Consider the following 19608-nt stretch of genomic DNA (forward strand, 5'->3'; position numbering starts at 1 on the left):
GATCGTATCTAAAGGGAACGCTTTCACTTTTGTTTCCACCAAGGACAAATCTGAAAGTAGATCAAAGAACGAGGAACATTCGGAAATTCAAAGGCAACATGGGCAGCTCTCTTATCAAGAGAGCGGGCATCACCATTCAAACACTATCACCAGTTTCAACGATCTACCATGACAACGATGCGCTTAAACAGTTTGAAACTTGCAGACAGTCCGCAAATGGCCACTTGAACAGATATTTTAAGTATATCGGACATGAAAAGATTCAATATGATCTTGCTGGGCTGTATGCCAGGCCTCTTCAGCCCCGAGGCTCAGAAGCAGATCAGAATGCCCGACTCTCACAAACCAACGCTATACAAGATCTCGTCAAGCTCGACGCCATTCTTGGACAGATCAAACAACAGGAGCGGTCTTATATCACGGCAATATCTCCACTCATCGTTCCATGGTATGTATCATGACCCTGTTAGGTTCATTGCTTACAAACTCAGGATGGCAATTTGCTTCACCTTGCCACATGTCACCTTGCAAGGTGATCCATCTGTCTTTTTCAAGATTGGTGCTGTTTCGGGAGCTTTCGCTATCGCTGCTCAGCTGGTTCGCAAGTTTCTGCAGTTGAGAAAGATTACTCCTCTACAGCACAAGGTGCGAGGACTAGTTCGAGCGTTCAAGAATGGGACAATACGGTATAGGGATATGGAGGAGGTCATGATTTCGTCGTTGAAATAGCTTTATCTATGGACAGGGGTTCGATTGTAATTTTTTTTTAGTTAATGCTACACTTGGCTGTTGTCTCCTGTGTTCGGATGTTCAGCCCTATGCCGCCCTCGACCTATGCCCTCAGGGATATGACGGCGCAGCTTGCTTGGCAAGTGTGTATATTTTCTTGGCTTCGTGGCGCTCTTTTGGAGATTGCCAACTTCCTCTTCTGGACCAACACATGTGGCTTGTGATTGAACGACTTCCTCATTCATCCAGCAGGACCTTGTGCCGCGACCCTGCATCGCGATCACGATCGATCGGATCCACCATCGATTAGATACGAGTTAGAAAACCGGGAGCCTGGAATGCACAGTGGGAGAGTCTCAAAATGTTATTTAAAGTCTAGCTATGAAGTCTAACCTTATTCCTCAGACTCGTTATCCTTGTCAAGTACATGGTTTGCCGGACGCTCAGGGACAAGGAAAACGGCAAAAGATGTTGAAGGGAGAGAGATGCAGAACATGACAAAGGCGACGATGAGGTTGGTGAGAGATGGCACCTTGGCAGCACCAACACCAAATGCCAAGCATGATCCAAGAGATTCGAAAGATCGGACCAAGCCAACAGCGAGAGTCAGGGTTTCAACGTCCTCGAAGAAAGTTCCGATGATCCAGTACACAAACATGTAGTGGGATTCGTTCATGAAACTAGTTGATCAGCACTTGTTTCCTCACATGTAGGTAGATGTGAACTTACCGAAGAAGAACTTGGACAGCGAATCCACGGCCGAAGCCAGGGAGGTCCCAATCGAGAGTAACAGCAGGGTTGGCGTTACGATACTCCAGCTCCATAGCAAACTGCCAACCAAACAGAGCAGTCATGGTAACAGCCAAGAACACCCATGTGATTCTGGCAAGCTGAGGTCGGCTGAAGTACTTGAGATCGAAGAACCAACCCCAGAAGATATTGGCACCAGTAGCAGCAATACCCGAAGTCAACGACGCCAAAGCACGAGCTCGGACGGAAAAGTAGTTGACGAGATAAATGCCGAGGTACGTGCTGTTCCAGTTGAAACCCACGAGAATAGGAATCAAGAGGAAGAATTGCTTGCGCTTGATGAGAGCGCCCCATCGTCTGCATTGTTCCTTGATACTCTTGTTGGTTTGGGTGTGAGGCAGCTTGGAGCCATCAGGTCGGATGACTTTGTTGGGAGGTGAGACTAGAAGGGCGAGAGGAAGACCGAGGCATTGGAGAGCGATGAGGACCAGATAAGTGGTGTATCCAACACGACCTCTCTTTCCGGACTCAACGTTGAGTGAGAGCTGAATGGAAGAGCCAATGAGTTGACCAAGCTCACGAAGACCGAGCCAAATTCCAGCTACATAGGTTAGAATTGTGACTTCACGATCAGATCATGCCACTTACTGAACTTTCCACGATCCTTGACATCACCATATCCCAAAGCAATGGCACCCTCCGAAGCCCAAAGAGCAGAAGCACCAATACCGCAAGTGGCACCGCCAAGGAGTACAAACCACTCAACACCATATCTGTTATTGGTGTAAAGCGCTGCAGAATAAGGTGCATAGCCAAGGGTACCGATAACAAGAACCCATTTCAGACCAATCTTATTGGCCAGGATACTGAAAATGGAACATCCGAAAACCATGATGCCAAAAGTGAGTGAGTTGGCGCCATTGACAAGGTATGGTTCCTGCTGACCACCAGCGCCGGTATCTACAGTCGTCAGCCATGTAAAGTAAGGGGACGATTGACATACTGTTGAGGGCATTCCAGATTCCTGGCTGGGTGAAGGAGATTAAACCAACGATTATGACATTGAATAAAGGACTGCGATACCATCGTGTAAACCGAGATACAGGCTTAGACTGCTCAACGCTCTGTTCAGTGACATCCTTGACATCTTTATCGCTGCCCGATTCGATCACAGCGTTGGACGACATTTTGACGGCTACGCAAACATCCAAACCAAAAACTCAATTCAAAAATAATTCCAACCCTCACCTCTTATAAACCCCTCTCATATCACCATTCTTTCAAAAGATTTTCATCAATGGAGTATCAAATGTGGATTGAAACAGGGTTAGTGCACAACTCTTCCGAATCAGGCTAGAATCGCAAGTTGCCCGACGATATAGTCAGTGGCCATTTCCACTTTTGCGACTGTCCGTTCATTTCGTGCTCGACAGGGTCGATGGCGACATGATAATCTCTGTAGTCTGTGGATAATGCATCTGCAAGTAATATAACTTATCGATAAAATCAAATAACTATGCATAATCTTAATCATGCCTATTAGTGAACCGTTGAAGATGCATCTCCGCTTCGCGAGTCAATATCGGAAGCTTAAATACTGACCAATCATGTGTGTTTCCGACGAACTGACTCGAGCTCGAGTCGGAAACGTCTCCGCCTCTCAACTCCCCCATTCCCCCGTTACCCAACTTTGTTTCTCATCACCTCATCGACTTCCCATCGTCGGTAACAGATCAACCTCCGACTTTTTTTCTTTTGTCCTTTTTGAATCATGGCGGGGCGGAACTCTGACTCTCAGAGCCAGACATCCCCGCTCGAGTCTGGTGATTCGCCGCGTCCGAGACAAGCTGCTTGTCTCGTATGTCGTCGCTCAAAGATCAAATGCGACTGGAAACCTCACCAGGAACGATGTAGGAGATGCATACAGCTTGACTGCGAGTGTGTGCGTCCTGCATATCATCCCGGACGACAAAAGGGTATTAAAAAGTAAGCTTCCCCGCACGTTGCCGATCTGATGTTGTTGTCTATTCAATGCTGACTTGTCAGTAAACGAACTGGGTTGGATAAGGCGCTGTATCAGATTGACCAGGCTGTTAAACGCGCCCGATCAGCGTCGCAGAAGAATCCGGAAGATGATAGGATTCTGAACCATTTGCAGGAATTACTCAGCAATGCGAATACACCTGAACACGCGACTACTCGTGGGTACAGTGTCAGCGGTGATGGCGATGAAGATGCGTACTCGGAAGAGGAGGAGGAGCAGGATCCTGTAGCAATGCCCGATTTCATTCAGAGAACGCAACAGAGTCTTGCTATTGACGATGCTGAGAATCCCCTACAGCTTCTTGCGAGGGCATCGTATATTCAACCGTCGCCTGAGTCGCGACATGGTAATTCTCCACAACAGGCGCATACGGCTAGTACGCAGGGTCAAACGGAGGATGAAATACAAGCATTCTTTGCGCCGGCGCAAGTCCATCTCGATGTTGGACATGATGTTGACCCTGTTTCTCTGGGCCTTGTATCGGAGGAGGAAGCAGACAAGCTCTTCAACTTGTGAGTTCATCACTCCATGTTTGGCGCGTACTAACCGCGTAGTTTTCATCGGAACCTCGCGCATACACGATGGGGTCTTGATCCGAGAATATACACTGTCGAATTCACGCGTTCAAGATCAGCGTTCCTTTACACGTCTATCATGGCTGCATCTGCACTCTTCATGCCATCAGCAGCCGCTCTCTCAAAACGATTATCGAATCACGCTAGAACTCTTGCGCATAGAGTCATGGTAAATCGGTATCGATCAGTTGAAATTGTGCTTGCATTCATGGTTAATATCCCATGGATGTTTCCGGGACAGCACTCAACTGACGATGAGACATGCACTTACATCTCGATTGCCAACACAGTTGCTACGGATTTATCACTTCACAAGAGTCTAATCTCACCGGAAATGGTTGGCTCAGGGTCTGGTATTGGCCTAGCAAGAGGTGACTGTCTCGACCCAAGAGCTGCTCTCGCAATGGATGGGTTCCCTGAAATCGATCCATGGTCAGAAAAAGGACGGCTATTTCTGAGAAATCGCGAACGATGCTGGCTTTCGTTGTTTGTTCTTGAGCGAGGAATGTCTCTGGCTAGAGGGCGTCCGTTTTCAGTACCGATGACAAGATCTTTGAAAGATTGCGACAATTGGCATCGTTCTGAATATGCTGATCCTCTTGATGGTCATTTGGTTTCCATGGCGGTGCTAAGAAGAGATCTGGATGCACTTTTTGCGACTGTTCGTGCCCTTTGCGATGGATCTCAGATGGCTTCCAGCGATGGGTCATTAATCGCGCAATCGTACGTATGTCACCAAGGCCAGTGACGCAGCTAACAGTTACAGAATCCAAGGGTCAATCGAACGGTTTTTTGATCAATGGTACACCGAATGGGGAGTATCGATCGGGAAAGGACCAGGTAAGATTTATGGCCTCTCGACAAGGACCACGCTGACCATCAGATCGTCGTCTTCCTCCTTACGTCGAAATTCTCGTCACACATACCCGATTGTCTATCTACGGTGGAGTGATAAACCATCCAACAGCACCACTCGAAGTCCGCCGTTTCTTCCACACGGCTGGTCTCTCATCCGCCCTCAACGTCATGCGAGCTGCGATCCAGGGAGAGTCACAACTGCAGTCAATGCCGAACAACACAGCCATCATGATTTCATTCGCGGCCTGCTTTGCCCTTACACTAAGTTCCTACGCAACCGGTGGATCAGCCCTGGCACCAAGTGTCCGCAACCTCATCGACGAAACAGCCACAGTTCTGGAAAGGATCGGAAAAGTCACACGGCATCGTAATGGCCTCTCCATCAAGTACGGAAAATACCTCAAGCAGATCGTGAGGAGGGCAGCGACAGGAGATGGTATCTCAGACCCGAGAATGCCAATCGTTAACGAAGCACCAATTACGACTCCAACCTTTTTGGATCAGCAAGCGTTATGGCCCGAACCGTTACAGTTCTCAGCAATGTCTGATGACCAAATCGTTCAAGCGCTGAATCAGCCAGGCAACGATTTTGAGCCTTCGTTTGGGGGATTGTCATGGGAGGACATGACGAATTTCGAATGGCTTTACTGGCCTGAAGTTGGTATATAGTTGCTACATAAATCAACAAACAAGTTACTTGCTCAAATCAATATCTCACTCAAATCCAGAATGCGAGTTTCTCAACGCAGAGTTTCCTTCTCAGCAGCAGTAATTCCACCTAACCAATCTATCGAGGTAAGCTGTCGAAGCTTCTCCATAAACACAAAAGTCAAGACAGTATGCGGTCTAGAAAGTCAGCTTGGTCCCAAATCAGAACGGAGAACGTACGTAAGTCTTAGCCAAGCAGGAGTCCAGCCTCTCATAAGGAATCGTGGGCCTTCTTCGCGAAGACCAGTGCTCAGAACTTGGGCTAGGCCTTCTTTCCCAGCGCTAGATTGCATTCTACTTTTGAGAACGTCTGCGGGAGCACATAGAGTTGTCGCCATTGTTCCAGCGGCTAAAGATGAGATAGCATGTGTCTTTGTATCATCCCCAAAACCGTTGCCGAGGAGGTATTGTTTGGCGGATGCGTATCTGAGTTGTTAATTGAGTCAACCCACAGTAGTAGTAAACTTACGTAGCGATCTGAGACACATCTAAATTTGTTAGCAATGTTCACACATAGAACAGGAAACTCACTCATCAAAGCACTCCTCGCAATATTCGGAGCGATTCCCTTCCAGAACGCCCTCATGCCTTCTTCGCTATACACTCTCGCCAGCGCATCAAAAGCATGAGCATATCCGAATTGCTGCGCAGGAGCCTTTGCGCCATCTGCACACATACGGACAAGGACAACTTCAGCTGGATTGCCGACTAAACCAGCAACACCGCCAGCTACACCTGCGCAGGCGATGTTCTGCGCAACTGAGAGCTTCTTGCCTGTGTATCCTCTCAGTTTATCTGAGAAGTATGTGTGGAAGCCGAAACGGGCGGTTGAGTATGTTCCTTGACGGAGGATGGAAGCTGATAAGCCGTTCCAGAGTGATGGGATGCCTGATAATCAGTAGATGGGCGGTACAAAGATCGAGGAGCTTACCATCGCGTGCAGCGAAGCGGTATAAAACGTTGAGCATGGAGGCATTGCTTTTGAGTACTTGCATGCGACTAACTGGTTAGCTTGGAGATACAAGTGTTGAATGAGAAACTTACTATTTCGTTTGGTCCAGAGGGTGGGCTTCATATGTTAGTCAAGCTCTCCATGGTTGAAGAAGACATACTGAAGCAAACAGCCATGCAAGCTGCAGCACCACTACAAACAGTCAGTCATATTCATAACGCACTCAAAGAGACATACCCAAGCCAGAAAGGCTCCTTTTTCTTATCAGAAGTCATTTCAACAATATTCTATCCTAACACGCTGTGATCTAACTACTCCTCACAGCTCCCTTCCATCTCCCTTCCATCTCATTGTTTTGTACACTTACACATGCTCTCGGCATCCAAATCTAGCTCCGCCCGCACATCCATTCTGAACCCCGTAGAAAAAGCGGATCCATCCCTCGGTCTCCAACTCTGACTCCCGCCCATCATCGTCATTATCACAAAAGCGTCAGTACATCCTCGGCAGAAACACAATGTCAGACGAGAAACAAGCAGACATGTCGAAACTATCTACGTCGCTGAAAGCGCTTATCAATGCGCCGTTTGCAAAGCCGGGACCTCGTCCTGCGCCGAAGCAAGTACAGGAGTTGTACGAGGCCATCGCAAATGATGCTGCGATTAGGAACCTCGGCCCAAAGTCATGGCTAACAGTTTCTGTTCGTTCTCCCACCGTTGTCGCATTAATTGATTGTATATACTGACAATTCAGGCTGCTGCGACGTTTACCCTCAACTCTCCTGATTCCCTACCCGTTCTTCATCGCGTCGCGTCCGCAAAAGACCCCAACTCCGCTGTCCAGAATGCCGAGTTCATCCGAGAAGTTGGTCTCAAATGCATCAGCTTCAACGGCATCCCACGAACGATCAATTCCCTAAATGCATTCCACGCATCGCTCCCCGAAGAAGTAACATCGAAACTCTGCACGAAACCAAGCCGACAACCGACATCGCAAAACATCGACGAGGCGTTAGCGCGCGGTCGCGGACTATGGGATTCGATCTACAGGCCGTACGAAGACAAGCTCTTCGAGAAGCTTGCGCTTGCGCATCCCGATTTGCCCGTTTATATCCTCAGCAGCCATTACTCTGCTCTGCTCTCCGATCCTCCTGCTTCACAGCGCGATACACTTGCGAGCCTGGGACGGGTTCATACTTCTATGATTGCTATTTCTTGTCTACGTGCGCAGACTGGTGTTGGACCGCAAGTGTTGTCGCATGTGTTTGGGTTGAGAAAGGCGCTTGAGGATGGGACGTACAAGAATGATCAGGATGGAGAGAGTGAAGAGGCTGTGCAGTATTTGGCTAGTGATGAGGGTGGGCATTGGATCTTGAATACGGTGGATAAGATTGTTGAGGCAATCGGTGGAAGCAGCTTTGCGCCAGGTAGAGATTCTAAGCTATGATAGACATTGTAAATGATACAATTGGATAATTAAACAATTGAGTTCATGCGATCAAGCTATTTGCAACGGTCTGATCTCGGAATGGCTGTAGAGTTCAACGGCGAAGGAGTGCAACGTTTGCGCATCCTCCGCCACTTCAATTGGCTTCTCAACTATGTACAAGAAACGAAGATCTTAATCCCCATCTAAGTCTGTCCCTGGTAAAGAGCAGGTCCCTTTCCATCAAAGAACGTCTCATCCAACAGCGACAGCAGCACCTTCTGACCCGCCCACTGCTCCTCGGCATTCGGTCGAATCTGCTCAGGTGGAAGAACGAAACCATTCTCACCAGTATCGCGCTGCTCAATAGTATACGAGAACTTGGCTCCTCCGACACTATAAACATGATCAGGGGCAGCGCCAGTGGTAACGTATAGAACAGCACCACTAGGTCCAAAAGTATATGTTGTGTGATCATCTGTGCTCTCGCGAATAGCCTCACTGACCAACGCAGCGGCCTTGGTCCACTTTCCGAGCTCAGGTGCGTAAAGGTCTTCCTTGTAGCCGAAGGGAGAGAGGATGTATTGTCCGTAGCTGTGCCAGTCGATGTACAGCGCAATGCCCACGGTGTCGCGAAGCTGACGGACGAATTTATCGAGACCTTGGTTCTCTGGGGTGTCGGCTGGCTTTTCACCGCGATAAACTTGGGAGCAGGGATCGGTGGAGGCACCGCGCTTGTTGGAGTCCCAGCCGAATTCCCAGTTGCGGTTGATATCGCGACCGTAGCATGATTGGTTGGCTGCGGTGGCGGGAGGTGGTTGACGGTTCTTGCGCCAGAGACGATCAGCGGTAGTAGAGTAGACCTAACAATTAGCTTAATGCATCCAGCATGAGCGATTAACTTACAAAGCCGTCGGGATTGACAAAGGGAAAGATGTAGAAGTCGTATTTGTTCAGGTAAGACTGAACATCTTCATCGCCGCTCTTGAAGCCCTTGACGAGCTGAAGGGTGATGTATTCGAGGGTCTAACGGTCAGCCACGAAAGTCAATAACAAGGCAGCGAACTTACAGGACCGGAAATCCATTCACGAGCGTGGACAGTTCCGTGGTAAAGCACAGCAGGCTTTCCAGGACCGTCTTCACCCCAAAGATGCAGCCCATAAATGTTCCTCTTCTGGTACGACTTGCCCGAAGACACCAGCTTTGAGTTATTGGGGAACTGCGCCTGCAAGTCACGGAAGTAGTCGATGTGATCCTCATAGTTGTGAAACTCATCGAACCATGAATCATCATCTGCCTGGCGCTTCCACTTCTTGCGGGACACGCTCTCGCCCGTGATTGAAGTGCCGAGGTTCTCATGCAGAGTGGTGTAGTCAAGCTTCAGACTCTCAAAGGCGCTGATGTCATTGGGCGCGACGACAATGTCAACGTGTTGGTAGCCATGCTCCCACTCATCGAAAGTCACAGGAGTGAGCTTCTCTTTGATGGCGGATTTGCCGTGGGTGTTTACACGGAAGACTTTATAACCGTCATAAGACTTGATCTCAGTCTTGGGAACAGCAATTGCGCCCAAGGCGAGGGTGAGGAGAGAAACGATTGAGTACCTCATGATTGATGCGTGATGATTGAACTACGTGCAACCCAACACTGCTATATAAACCGTCTCCTCATTCTTGGCGACAGTAACATCGGGCAAACTTTTGAGCACCGCAGATGATCATCAGCAAACTAAACAGGACCTTCCCCATCGGCACTGGCGTTCATCTTCGCTATAACAAGGTATCAATGGCGCAAGAAACCGTTCAACCGCCCTGCCGATCGCCCAAATAGACTCCTAACCTTAATCTATTCCCCGCAGCGGAGCCAACTCTATTCCAAGTCACCAGGGTCCAATGACGAATCTTCAAAAGTTCCACTCATCACACAAAAGTGCAAGTACATGATTACACAACAAAAGTTCATTAACTCTTTCTATTTGGTATCACTCCATCTGCTTCAAATCATCCACCACCGAAAAGTCCGCATCCGTCTTACTCCTGACCTCATCCACACTAACCCCCGGCGCAAGTTCTGTAAGCGTAAGAGTACCTTGCTCGCGATCTACCTCAAACACACACAGATCCGTGATGATGGTGCTTACTACACGTGCGCCTGTTAGTGGCAACGTGCACTGCTGCTTGATCTTTGATGAGCCGTCCTTGGCGCAGTGTTCGGTGGCGACGACGATCTTGGTGTTGTCGGGGTTGGCGACGAGATCCATTGCGCCGCCCATGCCTTTGAAGACCTTGCCGGGGATCATGTAGTTGGCTAAATCACCGACTGCACTGACTTGAAGGGCCTGGGATTGTTAGTGGAGAAATAAAGTGAGAGGGGTTTGGAGAACTTACGCCTAGGATTGAGACGTCGACGTGACCGCCACGGATCATGCCGAATGATTCGGCGGAGTCAAAGACGGATGCGCCGGGGACAAGGGTGACTGTCTCTTTACCAGCGTTGATGATATCACTAATTTGTTAGCGACGCTTCACACAGAGACGATTAACATACGGATCAACTTCATCCTTTGTAGGATAAGCACCCATTCCAAGAATACCGTTCTCAGACTGGATATGCACAGTCGAATCGGCAGGGAGGAAAGAAACAGCCAGTGTAGGAATGCCAACACCCAAGTTAACATAGTAACCGGGCTTCAACTCCTTGGACGCTCGTCTGGCAATGCGATTTCGTCGCTCTTGCGCTTCATTCGTAGCCTTGGGTGGTCCATCCGATCCCTCTTCTCTCAACTTGAGAACCTCGATATTCTTCTCGGCTGTCGATTGAACGATTCGGTCGACGAAGATTCCGGGGAGGTCGACATCGTTGGGATCGATTGCGCCAACTTCGACGATGTTTTCGGCTTCGACGATTGTGAGTTTCGCGGCCTTTGCCATGATGGGTCCGAATGCTTTTGTTGCGTATCTAACTTGTTAGCATCAATTGAGAGTTCAATTGGGCAGACATACCGGAATACACAGTTGCCTTCCTTGTCAGCCTTCCAAGCTCGAATGATAGCTACATCGCCTTCAATTGCTGTCTCCATGAGGAATGTTCGGCCTTTGAACTCGCGTGTTTCTCGCTTTCGTCCCTTTTCGACAACAGCGCCCGACTTGTCCAAGCGAACGGGGATTTCTCCATCCTGCAAAAGAGTGTCTAACTTGTTAGCTTCGTTCTATCAATTGACGGACAACGTACGAGCTGCAGTTGGCGTGAAGAATGCAGGAATACCAGCGCCGGCAGCACGAATGCGCTCAGCGAGAGTTCCTTGAGGACAAAGCTCAATAGCCAATTCGCCTGTCAGGTACTTCTTTTCCAACACCTTGTTGTTTCCGAGGTATGATAGGATCAGGCGATCGACTTGACCAGCGCTTGTGAGCGTTGCCAAACCGCCTTTGCCTTCAACGCCAGCATTGTTCGACACAGCAGTCAGCGAATTGAGAGAATCGCGGCCTCTTCTGTTCAGCGCTCCAATCAATGTATCTGCGACACCACAGAGTCCAAAGCCCGAACTCAAAAGAGTAGAACCGCTCTTGATATCCGCAACTGCAGCGTCCGCATCTTTAAAGAGCTTCGACCCTCCCCGCACCGCCAGCGCGGGCCTTGTTGTGCTGAATTGGCGCGCTGTGAAGCTGCTTCCCCACGTCAGAGGTCTCGCCCGTAGTCTTAGTAGCTTCGACATGATTGCTGTGATGTCTTGTTTGGCGTAGTCATGATTGCGACTTGCGATATGTTTAAAGAAGAGGATCGGGAGCAATTGTGGTTCCGAGTGTGCGGCGATCGGGGACAGAAGTAGGACCGGAGAGACGTCATTTTCGGCGGGAGAACTGGCACCGATGAGCTTGAGCGGGTCGGACCCTGAATATTGACATCGGACTTCGGGTGTGAGGAAGAGTTGGATCTGAATGAACGTGATAATCTCTGTCGGTTGGAACGCGGTGTTTGGTGTTGGTTTCGCGATTGATTCAAAGCCGCCGGATCATAGTTGATCCCATACAGCTGAAGCAATACAGGGTACCCAGGCAAAAGATGATGTCTAAAGCATTCTCAGTGAAGTCATACGCGACACCCACTCTGTAGCTCGACAGACCTTCAGTTCGGTATCTCATTCTTAGTCATAGCTCGATTACATGCAGCATCACGGTTAATTGTGGACCACGAAGATCATCAGGTGAAAGTCAATTGTTGTGTTGAACAAGCAGCAATTTGGGTATTAATCTAGTCTAAAGACGCTGACAACTCAAAGCAATTACAATTATTTGTTAATAGGTTCCCGATGGAAGCGGTTAGACTCCCAGCCATCAATCTCATCGACATGAGTCTCGCGAACAAGCCTATAACCACCAATCTTGGGAAGAATGACAGCCCAGATGAGCCAGTAGAAGGCACCCGCGACCAAGATAGCGATACCGACAACGCAGTGGATGTAGTAAGGCATGCTCTTGTACTGGTTCTGGCTGGGATCGTCGGGAGCGATGAATGGTGCGATCACCAGGTACATGTTGCTGAGAAGGAAGAAGACGGTGACGGGGAGGGTCGCCTTGATCGGAGGGTTCCAGTTGTACTTTGCGCCGTGAAGGTAGAGATGGACGAGACCACCAGCGACAAAGGTGTTGACGATCGCGAGAGGGTAAGAGATGAGGCTGATTGGTTAGCGACGTTGACAGACAGAGCTGGGGCAAAGACATACTTGAGAATGAAGTTGTAGGCATCTCCAGGAGGAGGAGCCAGGATGACAATAACGCAGATGACCCAGTGCTCAAAGAGACCAGCGAGAGGAGCGTTGAAAGGTCGGTTGCTGGCCCAGAGACGAGAGAAGGGCAGAATACCCTCGCGACCGAGCTCCTGGACAAGACGACCCTGAGAGAAGATGACACTGAGGACGTTTCCGAAAGCCGACAGAGCGACAAAGACAGACATGGCGCGCTCAGCAGCAGGGCCCATGACGTTGCGGAAGAGCGAAGCAGCGACGAGACGCTCAGAGGCAATGATCTCAGCTTTGGAGACGGCAGCGAAGTAAGCGATGTTGACGAGGATGTAGATGATCGAGACGGAGATGATGGCAGTAGGAGCAGCGATCTTGAGGGTTCGCACGGGGTTGCGAGTCTCGCTGAGGGCGTAGTTGGCGTTGCTGTAACCGACAAAACTCCAGATGACGTTGTACAGAGCAGTGACAACACCATAAGCGCTGCCGGTAGTACCCTCAAAGGCGTTCTTGAAGTTGTTGGGCTTCTCGTCAGTCTTGAGATGACCGCCAAGGGCGACAAAACCGCAGATGATCATGATAAAGACGATGAAGAGCTTGATGATACCGAGAGCATTCTGAAGACGAAGACCCCACTTGAGAGCACATCCATGAATGAGGAACGCAGTGGTGATACAAGCCAGACCAATACCACGCTGGTTCCAGCGATCAACCTCGGTATTCGCAGCATGGAGGATATACTCTCCAAAGACGACAGAGTTACCAGAAGCCCAGCCCATGAGAAGAATGTACGAAGCGTAGATGCCGGTGACGAGGAACTTGGGCTTGCGGTAGATGAACTCGAGATAATTCTTCTCACCACCGTTCTTGGGGATACCGGTTCCCCATTCGAGGTACACGGCCGTACCAGCAGCGGCGATGATGGAACCGACTACCCAGATGATGAGAGCAAGACCTGGACTGCCGAGAAGAGCGAGGATAGAGCCGGGTGTAGCAAAGATACCGGTTCCAATGACACGGTTGAAGATGAGCATAGACGCGCTCAGAACACCGATCTGGCGTTTGTTATCGGCGGCGTGTTGAAGACGGCCTGTAAAGTTAGTGACGTTCTCATCAAGGTATTGTGCCTAGACATACCCTCTTCGCTGTCTGAACCGACATAGTTAGTCTTGTTAGCCTTGGGCTCAAGACCCTTGAGATCGTCGTTACTCATGATTCCGACTCAGTTCTTCAAAACAAAAAGCCAATCTCTGATGAGCCATCACCAACAAAGGGGATCCCCATCCTCTTTAATACCTCCCCATAACTTAATCCCCATGGGAAGGCAAAAAATTAAAAAGCTTGGGTGATCCACAGCGCAGCGGACCCAAGAATCTAGAAGGCCGCCAGAACGGCACGATCCTTGAATCGTGCCATTCGGTGAGCCACCAATCATCACCGGACAGTGGATGGGGTGAAGCTCTTGGTGGGCAGCTAATGTGTCATGAAAATCTTTGCTTGGTGTTTTTAGAGTGACTAGGACGATGACGCGATCTGAGGTGATCGCACGCTTATTTCCAGTTAGCCAATTGATTTTAGCCAAGACGCACAATTGATCCACAGTTGGCATGGGTACGAAAAAGTCTCCCCGGGCATCGCGCCGCTTGTATATGAATCCAGACTCGTGGGATTGCGGCTTGTTGAGGCTCAATTTAGGTCTTTGTTTTAACTACCTTCCAATTTTAGCTGTGGATATTGGCGTATGAGGTATACGATCGGAAGTCCGGGTGAGTCTGCATCAAGGATCAGATGCACTCGATGGAAGTGGTTGCTTGTCAAGAAAATTACATCCCACGCTCATCCTGGCCAACTGTAACAGGGAGCACCGCCTCGTGTGACATGTCCAGACTCCCCGAAGCATAGCGTGATGAACATACACACTTCCAAAGAGAGTTAACACAAATAATATACACAATCCCTTTCAGCCTGTTCCTAACCCATAAGGCCGTACTCCCCGAAGATCCCTGCTTGCCACACGGGAGCTGCGATAATATCACCATCGTCGCCTCAGACCACGTCAAGTAAGCTCACCTGCCTGATCTACAATAGCTTGAACAAAAGTTCAAGACATTTTTTGTTAATTCTTGGCTTTGTGTAGTGAATTGCTGAACTATTGGTTTGCTTATATCGAGGCTAACTTGTTGTTGGGTGCTGGCCGATGACGTGCCCGGGCCAAGGGATTGTCCCTTAACTTAATATTTTTGCTCGCTTTCACACGCTTTGAACCGGGCTTCATGTGAATTTATGTATGAAGGATGAAATATGTCAGATATTAACTGCCTATTCTGTGTTTGTTGCCCGTGAATATTGTTTGCCAAGATGATATGGAACTCAGATCATGGAGACGATCATTTGCAATTCAGCCACCAAATAGAGCCATCGCCAAAGGAGGAAAATACCGATCATAGATCGAAAATCCCACGGTCAGCAGTTGGATAGCGTAAGACTTACATGATCTCGTGTCCAATATCACAACTCTCCCCACTGAGGAGGACGATCGAGAACGACACTACTGTATCCTTGACAATGCGGGTGGCGTTAGTTTGCCTGGCGGCTATTAACCTAGCATGATCTCCCGGCTACTGGATCCGAAGGCGTTTAAGGTGCTTCTTTAGTAGCGGAAGAGTTTTTCTAATTCGTTTTCGCTGAGTGGTTGCATGTGTTGAGCTAATGTTGCTTGCCCTTACCCTGCAGCTAGGACATACCGGAGAACCCATCCATATTCTTTTGAGTTATCGAGCCATGTTTAATCTTCAATATTGAGTCTTGCTGTTTTAATCGGTGTGGTATTTAAGTTTATGGTACAAAGGCTCTCGTCCAAATTGTTATTCGACGCGAGAAGGATACGGTTATGGACGACCGCAATCCAGCCAATGCGCAGCAACTTTCAGGTCGCAAATCAACGCTAGATATCTCTCATTATATTGCTTCAACAAGTACCAAGTTTGATATCTTCCAAATGATCGTTACCATCGACTGGCCTTAAAGCTTGCGTGTCAACTTTTCAGCTCTCCAGCACATCACCATAATACAATTCTACAGATGGTTTATATACCACTCAATGAAACGGATGCGCATCTCGAGGAACACTAAATCCTCTTATGTGCGAGCCAGCATTAATTTCAGAAACTGACATAACCCAAAGAACTCACAAGATGCGCCTGGCAGCCTGGCCCATGAGAAGTTGAGAACCAAACTGAGTCAAGGGCATAGACTGCACTGGAGACAAAGGTGATTCGAACCTATTCATTACAAAAGTTGCTCCAACTAAGAGACATCAGGCCTCTGCCTCTGAGAATGGCCGGCTCACAAGAGACTTTTTTCGACCGTGGCCATCATACCAAGAGACAAAGAGCTCATCATGAGACTTGACCTGCATCGCCTTTCAAGTTTCACCTACCTATGCAGATGCAGTGTTCCGAACTGTTAAGTTATCTTTATTTCCGCTCGAAGCTAAGATTAAAGATGGAGTGCTGTTGGGAAAGAGTCCATTGGCATTTGGCAGATACACAGCTGGCTCACAAGTTTGGCGGAACACATGAAAGCCATCATGACACATAGGCAACACCTGAAGTGCCAATATTGGAACAACGGCACGTATAAAGATCTAGTATCCTGAGATAGCTCCTGTTAAGAGAGATTTCTGGTTCATTAGACTGTTGGTTGCACATTGGGGAGGTCATGGACCAGAAAAAGTGTGATGGCCTGTTGCTGCTTGGTCTCATGATATGAGCATTAGCCACCACCACATCGCGGGTCAGCATAACAGCAAATTTGATGTTCACTGGCGATGAAAGAGTAGCTAGGAGGTCGGTGAAGGAGTTCTTAGTCACGTCCGACATTGAGAAGTGTTTGCACCTATGTTCCTAAAGCCTTGTGTGCGTGCCGAGGATGCCGAAACAGACTGTAGACTCCCCAATTGATCGCTATGCGTCGTATAATGTTGATTGTCGACGCATGCAACATTTACTAAATGTCAGCTATAAAACTGCCGATAAGAACAGGCAACCTTGCGAGTTGTCAATTGACAGGGACAGTGTGCCGTTGACGATGACGGCATGGTCATGACAAGCGGCATGGCCAGTAGTGGTTCAAATTGCATGCCGATCTCTTCAACGGTCAGTGAATCAGTCACACGAGCAATTTCTGGGCATAAAATATAACTTTAACATTAGCTCTTTTACCTTGCAAACTCTCTTCATGTCTTTATCTGCAGCCGTATCAATTGCCGATATACAGTCAGCAAACGTGGTGGCTGATTGTGGCGTCACAGCCCCATATCAACGCGTTGCCGGTAAACGCGCCCACGCTCAACTTGCGACCAGCATCTAACTACAGTGACGCAATACCACGACCACTGAACACAACTCAACGCGAACAATCGCAAAGTCATCGCGACTATCGTGGTTTTCGCTGCACAGTCATGGTATCACCCAACAAAGGTATTTCTCCTCATCGCATGCCGCTGCTTCTGCTCACGATTCAGACCCCTACGACTTTCCAGCTTCCCCGTTAAAGACCCGAGACGCCATGACTGCGGAGACCCCGTCTAAGGAAGATGGCTTGGCCCATCGCGAGAAGCCCGACACTACAAAGGCTTCTCCTGCGTTGAGAACCGGGACTCCTCGTGGAAATACTCCTCGAGGCGCAACCCCACGAACTTCATCTCGAGTTGGCACACCCAAGGCTGGCACTCCGCGCGGAACCCCCAAAGTCAGCACCCCTAAAACAGAAACCCCCGCGAAGAAATCCGCCCCCGTCGTCTCCGAATCCCCTGCAGAACCCGCCGAAAAGAGCCCTGAGAAGAACGGCGACAAGCCCAATGGAGACGAGGTGAACGGTGTCGAGGTCAACGGCGATGCGCCAAAACCCGCCAATCCCGGTTTTAAGGAAGATGTGGCGATTGACGAGTTCGTTGAGCATCGCGTTGACCCCGACAACTCGACCGTCGACATCAAAGTCAAATGGGAAGGCGGCGAAACCTCCTGGGAGTCAGAATGGAGTCTCCAAGAGCAGGTCCCCACGCTCGTCTACAAGTACTGGGAGAAGCTTGGAGGTCGAGAGGAGGCGACCCAGCTGGACGTTTACCACGTCTTCAAGATCCTCAAGTGTATCCCCGCCGCTGGCAGGAAGAAGAGCAGCTACCAGGTCCAGTGGGTCGGGTACAAGCAAAACGACTCTACCTGGGAGAACGAAGAGAAGCTGCGATTGATCGCGCCGGGTGAGCTGGAGAAGTTTGAGGCCAAGCAGTTAGCTAGCGGCGCTTCTGCTGAGAAGCGCAAGACTGCACGTGGACCTGGACGACCTCGCAAGAAGCCGCGATACGACGACTAAAGGGCGTCTGGGGAGGTTGGAGAAGACAGTTGGCGAAGAGGGTGAAGCAATTGAAGCGATCGTGGGCTATTTACACTTTGACAAGGCGCACGCTTCGGCCAAGACAGCCAAAAGGACATGTAGAGAGTATCTGGGCGCACACGATGGATATGTATTTACTGGAACAAACAACACATTAATCGGTCCTTGTGTCCTCCTCCTTGAGCAATGGGTAATGTCCGTGATCCTCCTTGAACGACATGAGGGAAAATTGCGCAATCACAAAAACCCAGTACAGGTTGTAGGCTAGCACAGATCCATACGTAGCCGAATTGTTCCACCCGACAACAGCATTCAGAATAGCCCAACCTCCACCACCGTTGAGCTGAGGATTACAGCACTGGATTGTCAGTAGGGTTCGCAAGGCTCTGGAGGCTACTCACGTTAACGTGCCAGATACTTCGGTCGATATCGTATGATCCAGGACCATCTCCGAGTTCCGCGGCATCACCGCCGACAACCTTGTTCCACTGCTGTTGCTCAAAGAGCCAGATTGCTCGGGAGAACAGACCCGCTGCGACGAGGTAAAGAAGACATGTTGAAGCGACGAGGAAATATTGCAGTTTCGCAGATGAACCGCCCCTGAAAAGTTAGACACGTTCATCAATTGACTGACCGACTTACCGATAGAGAGCATATCCGACAAGGCCGCCCAACATCAGCCCCATGATGACGGGGAGAGGGACGGCAGAAGCCGGTGCAGAGAATGAGACACCGGCGACGAAAACGATGCCCTCAATACCTTCACGAAGAACAGTAATGAAGGGCAACACGAACATGGCGTACTTCTCGAAGAGATTAACCAACCATGCTCGTTTTCCTTGAGCTGTTACTGGTGTCTCGATCGCCTTTGCCAATTTCGTCTTCCATTTATCCTCCATCTTACCCACGCGCAACAACGCACCGCCCATGATGGTGATGATGATGGCCGAAATGAGCGAAAACACTCCTTCGTAGTAATACTCATGGTCAGCCCAGGTATCGTTACCGAGGATATAAAATATTCCGATAATTATACCAGAACCGATAAGACATAACGCAAGACCCAAAGCCGTTCCAAGCCAGACCTAAAGAATCAGCCATTGTACTCTAAATTGACTCAGTCAAATGTACCTGTGTGCGCAAGGTTTTATAAATGCCAGCATCGCGCTGTGATCCATCGAGCGTCTGTTTCAGAAAAGCCAGCAGCACCGAGACAATGATAGCAGTCTCGAGCGTCTCCCGAAAGACGACGACGAACACGGGCACGGAGAATAAATCGAGCATTTTTGACGATGTTTGACGATGAAAGATCAGAAAGATCAGATAACAGAATTTCCGATAACCGCTTGCCAAGCTCGTCTCTGCCTCGGCCGGGTTTGGAACTAAAGGGTCACACGATGTCCACAATTGATCGTATGACCGTCGAATCAAACC

At 49.3% G+C, this 19608-nt stretch overlaps 10 protein-coding genes across 15 annotated transcripts; 4 read left to right on the forward strand and 6 right to left on the reverse strand.

Moving 5' to 3' along the window:
• Positions 1-98: 98 nt before the first annotated feature.
• FOIG_06368 (uncharacterized protein) lies at positions 99-729 on the forward strand (the record flags this gene model as incomplete). The annotated part of the gene is made up of 2 exons (XM_031205420.1): positions 99-448; positions 492-729. 2 exons carry the CDS (start codon positions 99-101, stop codon positions 727-729), a joined length of 588 nt encoding a protein of 195 aa, XP_031064144.1.
• Positions 730-1075: 346 nt separating this feature from the next.
• FOIG_06369 (uncharacterized protein) lies at positions 1076-2666 on the reverse strand (the record flags this gene model as incomplete). Its single annotated transcript, XM_031205421.1, has 4 exons — positions 1076-1409; positions 1459-2080; positions 2128-2439; positions 2483-2666. 4 exons carry the CDS (start codon positions 2664-2666, stop codon positions 1124-1126), a joined length of 1404 nt encoding a protein of 467 aa, XP_031064145.1. The 3' UTR covers positions 1076-1123.
• A 455-nt stretch (positions 2667-3121) lies between these two features.
• Positions 3122-5835, forward strand: FOIG_06370 (uncharacterized protein). Of its 2 annotated transcripts, XM_031205422.1 has the most exons (5): positions 3122-3465; positions 3526-4035; positions 4078-4821; positions 4865-4938; positions 4982-5835. In XM_031205422.1, exons 1-5 carry the CDS (start codon positions 3251-3253, stop codon positions 5623-5625), a joined length of 2187 nt encoding a protein of 728 aa, XP_031064146.1. In that variant the 5' UTR covers positions 3122-3250; the 3' UTR covers positions 5626-5835. The 2 variants fall into 2 exon arrangements, with proteins under 2 accessions (XP_031064146.1, XP_031064147.1); XM_031205423.1 differs by lacking the exon at positions 3122-3465 and having other exon boundaries at positions 3501-4035.
• FOIG_06371 (uncharacterized protein) lies at positions 4977-6921 on the reverse strand. 2 transcript variants are annotated; one of them, XM_031205424.1, is made up of 8 exons: positions 6854-6921; positions 6777-6808; positions 6709-6733; positions 6596-6663; positions 6196-6552; positions 6134-6152; positions 5845-6090; positions 4977-5802 (listed from the first exon to the last, which is right to left on the reverse strand). In XM_031205424.1, exons 1-8 carry the CDS (start codon positions 6889-6891, stop codon positions 5697-5699), a joined length of 891 nt encoding a protein of 296 aa, XP_031064148.1. In that variant the 5' UTR covers positions 6892-6921; the 3' UTR covers positions 4977-5696. The 2 variants fall into 2 exon arrangements, with proteins under 2 accessions (XP_031064148.1, XP_031064149.1); XM_031205425.1 differs by having other exon boundaries at positions 6709-6808.
• Positions 6922-7133: 212 nt separating this feature from the next.
• Positions 7134-8062, forward strand: FOIG_06372 (uncharacterized protein; the record flags this gene model as incomplete). The annotated part of the gene is made up of 2 exons (XM_031205426.1): positions 7134-7316; positions 7370-8062. The coding sequence occupies 2 exons, from the start codon at positions 7134-7136 to the stop codon at positions 8060-8062; spliced, it is 876 nt and encodes a 291-aa protein (XP_031064150.1).
• A 185-nt stretch (positions 8063-8247) lies between these two features.
• FOIG_06373 (uncharacterized protein) lies at positions 8248-9654 on the reverse strand (the record flags this gene model as incomplete). The annotated part of the gene is made up of 3 exons (XM_031205427.1): positions 9112-9654; positions 8948-9067; positions 8248-8904 (listed from the first exon to the last, which is right to left on the reverse strand). The coding sequence occupies exons 1-3, from the start codon at positions 9649-9651 to the stop codon at positions 8248-8250; spliced, it is 1317 nt and encodes a 438-aa protein (XP_031064151.1). The 5' UTR covers positions 9652-9654.
• Positions 9655-9973: 319 nt separating this feature from the next.
• On the reverse strand, positions 9974-11877 carry FOIG_06374 (uncharacterized protein). 2 transcript variants are annotated; one of them, XM_031205428.1, is made up of 5 exons: positions 11274-11877; positions 11045-11231; positions 10590-11000; positions 10430-10547; positions 9974-10380 (listed from the first exon to the last, which is right to left on the reverse strand). In XM_031205428.1, the coding sequence occupies exons 1-5, from the start codon at positions 11755-11757 to the stop codon at positions 10024-10026; spliced, it is 1557 nt and encodes a 518-aa protein (XP_031064152.1). In that variant the 5' UTR covers positions 11758-11877; the 3' UTR covers positions 9974-10023. The 2 variants fall into 2 exon arrangements, with proteins under 2 accessions (XP_031064152.1, XP_031064153.1); XM_031205429.1 differs by having other exon boundaries at positions 10430-11000.
• A 304-nt stretch (positions 11878-12181) lies between these two features.
• On the reverse strand, positions 12182-14268 carry FOIG_06375 (uncharacterized protein). Its single transcript, XM_031205430.1, has 3 exons — positions 13918-14268; positions 12766-13870; positions 12182-12718 (listed from the first exon to the last, which is right to left on the reverse strand). Exons 1-3 carry the CDS (start codon positions 13991-13993, stop codon positions 12331-12333), a joined length of 1569 nt encoding a protein of 522 aa, XP_031064154.1. The 5' UTR covers positions 13994-14268; the 3' UTR covers positions 12182-12330.
• A 3081-nt stretch (positions 14269-17349) lies between these two features.
• Positions 17350-18153, forward strand: FOIG_06376 (uncharacterized protein; the record flags this gene model as incomplete). The annotated part of the gene is made up of 1 exon (XM_031205431.1): positions 17350-18153. The coding sequence occupies one exon, from the start codon at positions 17350-17352 to the stop codon at positions 18151-18153; it is 804 nt and encodes a 267-aa protein (XP_031064155.1).
• FOIG_06377 (high-affinity iron transporter) lies at positions 18056-19596 on the reverse strand (the record flags this gene model as incomplete). 3 transcript variants are annotated; one of them, XM_031205433.1, is made up of 5 exons in its annotated part: positions 19306-19499; positions 19211-19259; positions 18817-19141; positions 18576-18774; positions 18329-18532 (listed from the first exon to the last, which is right to left on the reverse strand). In XM_031205433.1, the coding sequence occupies exons 1-5, from the start codon at positions 19456-19458 to the stop codon at positions 18329-18331; spliced, it is 930 nt and encodes a 309-aa protein (XP_031064157.1). In that variant the 5' UTR covers positions 19459-19499. The 3 variants fall into 3 exon arrangements, with proteins under 3 accessions (XP_031064156.1, XP_031064157.1, XP_031064158.1); XM_031205432.1 differs by having other exon boundaries at positions 18056-18532; positions 18817-19259; positions 19306-19596; XM_031205434.1 differs by having other exon boundaries at positions 18510-18774; positions 18817-19259; positions 19306-19523.
• Positions 19597-19608: the final 12 nt, after the last annotated feature.

The sequence above is a fragment of the Fusarium odoratissimum genome (assembly GCF_000260195.1).
Source record: "Fusarium odoratissimum NRRL 54006 unplaced genomic scaffold supercont1.9, whole genome shotgun sequence".
Lineage (NCBI taxonomy): Eukaryota > Fungi > Ascomycota > Sordariomycetes > Hypocreales > Nectriaceae > Fusarium > Fusarium odoratissimum.

Excerpts from the sequence above, each read along its gene's own strand:
- FOIG_06370 (XM_031205422.1), top strand. The coding sequence starts at position 3,251 with ATGGCGGGGCGGAACTCTGACTCTCAGAGCCAGACATCCCCGCTCGAG. Across the intron at positions 3,466-3,525 it reads CGACAAAAGGGTATTAAAAA|TAAACGAACTGGGTTGGATA; the intron begins GTAAGCTTCCCC and ends CTGACTTGTCAG. Across the intron at positions 4,939-4,981 it reads ATCGATCGGGAAAGGACCAG|ATCGTCGTCTTCCTCCTTAC; the intron begins GTAAGATTTATG and ends GCTGACCATCAG.
- FOIG_06371 (XM_031205424.1), bottom strand. The coding sequence starts at position 6,891 with ATGACTTCTGATAAGAAAAAGGAGCCTTTCTGGCTTGG. Across the intron at positions 6,664-6,708 it reads CCTCTGGACCAAACGAAATA|TCGCATGCAAGTACTCAAAA; the intron begins GTAAGTTTCTCA and ends CTAACCAGTTAG. Across the intron at positions 6,553-6,595 it reads CCGCTTCGCTGCACGCGATG|GCATCCCATCACTCTGGAAC; the intron begins GTAAGCTCCTCG and ends ACTGATTATCAG.
- FOIG_06375 (XM_031205430.1), bottom strand. The coding sequence starts at position 13,993 with ATGAGTAACGACGATCTCAAGGGTCTTGAGCCCAAGGCTAACAAGACT. Across the intron at positions 13,871-13,917 it reads CGGTTCAGACAGCGAAGAGG|GCCGTCTTCAACACGCCGCC; the intron begins GTATGTCTAGGC and ends CTAACTTTACAG. Across the intron at positions 12,719-12,765 it reads GCCTACAACTTCATTCTCAA|CCTCATCTCTTACCCTCTCG; the intron begins GTATGTCTTTGC and ends CTAACCAATCAG.
- FOIG_06374 (XM_031205428.1), bottom strand. The coding sequence starts at position 11,757 with ATGTCGAAGCTACTAAGACTACGGGCGAGACCTCTGACGTGGGGAAGC. Across the intron at positions 11,232-11,273 it reads CTTCACGCCAACTGCAGCTC|ACACTCTTTTGCAGGATGGA; the intron begins GTACGTTGTCCG and ends CTAACAAGTTAG. Across the intron at positions 10,381-10,429 it reads TCGACGTCTCAATCCTAGGC|GCCCTTCAAGTCAGTGCAGT; the intron begins GTAAGTTCTCCA and ends TAACAATCCCAG.